This window comes from Phoca vitulina, unplaced genomic scaffold (assembly GCF_004348235.1).
Source record: "Phoca vitulina isolate PV1807 unplaced genomic scaffold, GSC_HSeal_1.0 scaffold1, whole genome shotgun sequence".
Taxonomy (NCBI): Eukaryota; Metazoa; Chordata; class Mammalia; order Carnivora; family Phocidae; genus Phoca; species Phoca vitulina.
The window spans coordinates 61,438,905-61,446,124 of NW_022589704.1; the positions used below are offsets into that span (position 1 = coordinate 61,438,905).

Here is a 7,220-nt window from a genome sequence, read left to right on the forward strand (position 1 = left end):
GCTCTGCACTCAGTGGGGAGTCTGTTTATTCCTCTCTCTCTGCTCCTCCCTACCCCCTGCTCTCTCTTTCTCTCTCCCTCTCTCTCTCAAATAAATAAAATCTTTAAGAAAAAGAAAAAGAAATACTACCAGACAAGGAATTAAGAGATGTGGGTTCTAGACTCAGAACTACCAGTAATTTGTATGTAACTATAGGCAAGTCATTTAATATCTTTGCATCTCCATTTTACATCTACAAAAAAAAGAGGGGGATAATACCTTCTCTACTTCACAGGGTTGTTCTGAGGAACAAATACGTCACAGCACCTTAAGAAACAAAAAACTTTAGGGGCGCCTGGGTGGCTCAGTCGTTAAGCGTCTGCCTTCAGCTCAGGTCATGATCCCAAGGTCCTGGGATCGAGCCCCGCATCAGGCTCCCTGCTACGCGGGGAGCCTGCTTCTCCCTCTGCCTGCCCTTCCCCCTGCTTGTGTTCTCTCTCTTGCTGTCTCTCGCTCTGTCAAATAAATAAATAAAATCTTTAAAAAAAAAAAGGAAATGAAAAACTGAAAATACCATAAAAAACATACTGTGTGATTCCTTAAGTTCTATACTTATTTTCTCTTCTATTAAAAATTTAAATTCTTTATAATATTCAATAAATTCCTAAAATATTTCTGTGTGAAAACCAAATCTACTATTTCCTTGAGTTCAGATGCTCTATATACCATACATGATTCTAACTGTCCTCAACTCCACCCCTGAGTTCAATCGTTAATTTCATGTTAAAATACTACATAACCCTGTCTGTAATAGAGTTTTCCCCTTCTTCAAAGTATTGTCTTAGTGATGTTACTATTTCAAATATACCTCCTAAGCTTCAAATACCAATGAGAACTGAAATGAGAGAAACTCCAGCTGAGTGACTAATCCTAGAGGGGGCAAAGAAGAATAAAACAGGTTGAAAGTATGGAGGCATAATCTGAATCTAATCATGGGACAAACCCAGACTGAGGAGTGTTCTACAACATAACTGAATTAGCTGTACTCTACAAAATAAGAAACTGTTCCAGAAGGAGACTAGAGACATGATGACTAAATGCAACACTGGATTCAGAATAGGATGCTTTTGCTATAAAGGACAACACTGGACAATTTATAAAACATGAAGGAATTCTAAGTAATAATGTATTAACGTTAACTTCCTAATTTTTATAGTTGTATCTGGTTATATACCTTGTTTGTAGGAAATACACACTAAAGTATTTGGGAGTAATGGGCATCAAGTCAAATGGTTCGAGAAAACAAAGTTCTTTGTACTCCACTTCCAAATTTTCAGTTAAGTTTGTGATTGTATCAAAAAAAAATTTTTTTAAAGAAAGGCAAAGAAAAAGAAAGAAAGAAAAATTCCCCCCACCCACACACATACACACAAAAAGACAGCAGGAGTTCCATCTGCCCAGGATTCAGAAATCAGATGGGGGAGTTGGAGTTGTCTGAAACATGGTCCTTCTCATACATATGGCATATTATGACCCACTTTATAAGAGGAATAAAAGGGGCTTCTGATAGGAAACTTGGCTGACTAATTACAAGCAAGCCCTTGTTTAATTCATATACAGTATGTTCTGTGCCAACTCTTCTTAGCTCATTATTAATAACAATCACCTTTGTTCAAGCCCAGAGGAGAACACTGACCATTAATGAAGATGTAACACCCTTTCCATTAATCTCCCCTATCCTATTCACATTTGCACTGTCACTTTAACCTCTCCAAATGAAACTAATTTTTACTCCTGAGAAATATGGAGACATATACACTTAATAACAGAAAAAGAAATTATGCCCTTCTCTAGGATATAAGCAAGTATGATTAGTACACTTCAGAATCTCCTGAATGTCGAAGAACTGATCTTCCACCTCTCCTTTTTTAAACCTAATGGTATTATCCTCATTCTGACTTCTTTCCCTTATCCCATGAAAAGATACTCATTATTTTCAGTGTTAAATGAGATCTAACACTTTTTTTAAATGCCTTTATATATGTCAAAAATATACATACCTCATCTACGAAGTTAATAGCATCAAACCAGTCCTGAAGAGCTTCAAGGCAATATCTAACAACGTTTCGGGTGTATTCTTGAGTTTCCTAAAATAATAAGTTATACAAATTTTACACTATATAAATATGTATATTTTCAACTTCAAATTATATGTAATACATAAAAATAACAGTAAAATATATATATTATCAAAATAACCACATTTGCCATTTTAAGAAATCCTTTCACAAATTAACAGTAATGACCAGAGACAATTAGGAAAATTAAAAAACACAGCATGCTATGTTTTATATAATATATTCTTAAAAATGAATCAAAGCTGAAATAGTTTGTGATGCGTATCAAATTCCATTCGAGGAGATTTCAAAAATATTTTAAGTTCCTTAACATTTACTGTTTAATGAGTACAGTTTCTTTGGGGATGATGAAAATGTCTTAGAGATGAATGGTGGTGATGGCTGCCCAACACTGAGAATGTACTTAATGTCAATGAACTGCACACCTAAAAATGAAATTTTATATTATGCATATTTGCCACAATAAAAAATAAAAACAAACAGACAAAAAAAGGAGCACAGAACATTTAAGTACTATGAGCAGCCTGTGAATATCTTAGCTTGCTAAGAAGAAGAGATAAGTGTGTACCACTCAAAGGTACTATGAAAGAAAGTTATAATGTTTTATGGAGAAATGGATCCACTGAAATAGGCAACTACTAAGTTAAATGGCAAAATAAATCATGATAGCCTCTCTTTAAAAAATAATAATAATAATGGGCAAAGGATCTGAATAGACATTTCTCCAAAGAAGATCTACAAATGGCTAATAAGCACACGAACAGATGTTCAACACTACCACTCATTAGGAAAATGCAAATCAAAGCCACAATAAGGTATCACTTCATACCTTGTAGGAAGGCTCTAATTTTTTAAATGCAAAATAAAAAGTGTTGGCAAGGATGTGGAGAAACTGGAACTCTCATACATTGCTGGTGGAAATGCAAAATGGCACAGCTACTTTGACGTTAAACACAGAGTTACCATATGACCAAACAGTTCTACTCTCATATACCCAAGAGAATTAAAAACTTATGTTCACACAAAAACTTACATACAAATGTTCACAGCAGCATTATCCACAGTAACTAAAAAATGGCACTGACCCATGAATGGACAGGTAGAATGTGGTATATCTATGTAATGGATTACTATTCGGCTATGAAAAGAAATGATACACGCCCATAGTTGAACCATGAAAACATTATGCTAAGTGAAAGAAGACAAACACAAAAGGCCATATATTGTATGATTCCACTTATATGAAATGTCTAGATTAGGCAAATTCATAGAGACAGATGGGAGATCAGTGGTTTCCAGGAAATAAGAGGAGGTTGGGACTGGGAGGTATAAGGTTTCTTTAGGGGATGGGTGATTACTGGGGAATTTGTGGTACCAGCTGCACAGCTTTGTGAATATACTACAAGACTGAACTGAATACTTTAAAATGGTTAAAATGTAGAATTTTAGGTTGTATAAATTTGAAATCAATAAAACAAAAATATTTAAAGACATTTCGGGGCCTTAATGTGTAATAAAAGTGCATTTTAGGGCCTTAATGTATAATAAAATCATGTATAATTATAATGTATAATAAAATGTAGCATCAAAGTCAAGTAGGTTAAAATCTTTAGCTACATATATAAATTACTGTGCCTTTAAAGAAAGCTAAAAGTCTCCCATTGCTGCCTTCTCCTTCACCCTGCTCAGTCTGCTGTCCTGCTAATTCTTCCTTAATATTATCATGTAGGTCCACTCTTATGTCCACTACCATCCAGACCAAATATCACTTATCTAATTTCCTTGCCAAGTTTCACCGTTTTAATCTATCCTATATGAAATTTATTTTATAAAAATATTATTTTATACATTATGTTCCTTATTTCTTACTGAAAAAAAATTAATGGCACTTTTAAGTTACCATAAATAATGTGTCATAACCAAACTAAAGTGGCAGATAAGTCACAGATAAAGAAACATTTGAAATCAAATGTGCTCCCATTTTATCAAGAGTTTGAGCAAAGGAGTATCATAATACCCTCTTGGTATAAGTATAAACTGGTATGACCCTTCTGGAGAAAAATTTGCAAAGCATGTATCAAGAGCCTTTAAAAAGGTGACCAATTAATTCCATTCCTAAATACGGCATATTTAATAATCATGTCCAGATCATCTCTCTGCCATCTCCCACCACTAACACACCCACCCAAAAAAATGCATTGTGCACGTTGAGTTACTAGTTTTAAAACCTTGTCAGTCTCTTTATCCATATGTAAAAATGGACATAAATGGACACAATACTATCTACCTCCTAGTGCTGTGAAGGAAGCAAATGAAATAATGTTTGTAAAATGCTCTGTGTCATCATCTGGTACTATGTGTGACAAGCGGTTACGTGCTCCAAAGGGTCATGGCCAGACTACTTCCGTCAAGTCTGCAGTAACCTAAAGCTGCCACTAGATGGAGATTCTACAGCTTATTTGTTCTGTTAGGAAGGCAAAAATTAGTAAGATTCTGGAAATGTGCCATCCCTTTATCCAATCTATCTGTTATCAATCTAGTATTGTTTAATTAGCCCCTAACATTTTCAAGAACCAAACAGCATTTAGGGCAGTCATACAAAGAAAGTAAGCTATCAGGTGAAGTTCTTTTTATTGTTAATCCTTTAGTTTTATATCTTATAATTAGAGAACAGAAACAACGAAATAGCTAATTTTTTTACTTTAATAGTCTTTCTTCTAGCTTACATTTCTAAAACCCAACAACAGTACTGCTAAAAAGCTCTAGATATTCTTGCTTTTAACAGACAATTACAGCAAAGTGGGAAAGAGCACAAGTTCTGAAATCAAATGCATTTGTTTTCAAACTCAGATTCTACTTAATAGCTGTGTGAACTTGGACAAGTTATTTAACTTCTGAAAGAAAGAGATGATACTACCTACTTTATAAGAGATGCAATAAGGACTAGATAAGAATATAATGCAAAGAATATAGTGTGAAGAACAACATCTGGCAGAATGTGGGTGCTCATCAAGAGAATGTCTTACTTAGGAACTTAATACTCCCGTAACTGAGAAACTACTCTCAGATTCTATGAGGACAATATGAACTTGTCTTCTCGATTCTCTTCACTTCTTAGGTTAAGGGAACCATAACACACTGCAATCCTGGCATTCAAAGCTAAAAATTAAACTACTGCCTAGAAACAATGAGTTCTCATTATCAGAGATAAACATAACCCCAACTTCATAATCCAAATTCATCCTAAACAGTGTCAGAATAATCCTCCTAAAATACTGATCTTTTCATATTAACATCATATCAACCTCCCTGCTGCATCGCTGTCTTTTGTTGGCTTATGGGATACTGAGTTCCTCTGGTTTTTCTCCGGCACCCTTATCTCTGATGTCGCAATGTTAGGTCTTTCTTCAGGGTCCACTTCTCTCCCTACTTGATCTCATCCCACCCCCTGGTGATAAATACCATTTACATTACCAAGGTCTAAAATTTATAACCTTCGGCCTGACTTCTCTTTTGAGCACAAGACAAAGCAGTCCCCACACTCATTACTCTCACAGCAACCGGTTATTTTCCTATAGAGCACTTAAAAAATAAATCTGTGTTTACCTACTTAACCTCTATCTCCCCCATCAGACTGCCCCACGAGAAGAAGAACCATGTCTATTTGGTTCAACACCCAAAACCCACGCATCTAGATAGTTTCTAGATAGTGTGAGGTATAAGAATAGCATTCAACAAGTTTTTTTTTAGTGAATGAACAAATGAAGTTCATATTATATGACAGTTTTCTTTATAAATGCTACAGCGGGAATTAAACAAAGTACTATGGAAACACTGAAACTAGAATCATAAACCTGACTGAAAGAACTTAACTGAGCAGATTACATATCAGCTGAGTAGCATTTTTGAAGAGCTAACACTAGTGGTTCTTCACTCTGGTTAGAATCATTGCAAAGGTCCTTCTGCACATCAAATAAATCAAAATCTCTGACAGTGGGGCTTAGGTACATGTATTCTTAAAGCTTCCAAGATGATTCTCACGTAAGAATAAACGAAGAATGAGAGACCATAAGCCAAAAAAGGGACTAGTTTGAACAAAAGCACAGGAATCAAGAGAGGACACCACATGTTGAAGAATGGTATTCAATCCAGTGAAGACATGGAGACAGACAGAGGGGTACAGATGGAAGATGAATTATGAGAGACAAGTTAAGGGCAAATGATGGAGGATCTTAAATGTCTCTATAGGAAACACAGATGTTGCCCTGTAGACAGATGAGAATTTTAACGATTTTTTAAGCAAAAGAGAGATATGCACAGAGCTTAGAAAAGTAATTTCAGTATTGGGACAGATTAGAGAGGAAGAATTTAGAGGCAGGAAAACCAGTTAAATTATCTTAACAATCCAGATTTTAAAGATAAAGAAGTAAATTAAAACACAGGAAAGAAGTGGTAGGGAGAATTTCTGGAACAGAAGAGAAATTTCATGGTATCTGATTACAGGTTGAACACAACTGGCACAGCAAGGAGAGAAAGCTTCTCTAACTAGATAACTGTGTATTTTCAGACACCATTAAATGACATAAAGGACATAGTACGGGCAGATGAATTTAATAAGTTAGTTAGTGGCTTGAGAAAATTCATGTACCTATAAGGAAATCTACATGAATAACCAGAGCCGTTGGAAAGCTGAACCGGGCTAGACTAACAAAGTTGTAAGTCACATGCATTTGGAGAATAGCTGAAGTCATGAGAGAAAATATAAATCTGCTTAAAGGAACTCATATATTTAAAGAACTTGGTGAGCGCTGTGAATTGTGTAAGACTGTTGAATCACAGACCTGTACCTCTGAAACAAATAATACATTATATGTTAAAAAAAAAAAAAAAAGAAGAAGAAGAAGATGATAGCAGGAAGGGAAAAATGAAGGGGGGGGGATATCAGAGGGGGAGACGAACCATGAGAGACGATGGACTCTGAGAAACAAACTGAGGGTTCGGGGGGGGGGGGGGATGGGTCAGCCTGGTGATGGGTATTAAAGAGGGCACGTTCTGCATGGAGCACTGGGTGTTATACGCAAACAATGAATCATGGAACACTAC

The 7,220-nt window shown here is 35.5% G+C and overlaps 1 protein-coding gene across 1 annotated transcript in view; it reads right to left on the reverse strand.

The window, feature by feature from the left end:
* The window catches only part of UBR3 (ubiquitin protein ligase E3 component n-recognin 3), a 178,567-nt gene that overhangs the window by 155,324 nt on the left and 16,023 nt on the right, over positions 1-7,220 (reverse strand). Inside the window, exon 3 of the mRNA XM_032401120.1 lies at positions 2,040-2,126. Within this exon, the coding sequence (XP_032257011.1) occupies positions 2,040-2,126 (87 nt within the window). The remainder of the gene's footprint in view (positions 1-2,039; positions 2,127-7,220) is intronic.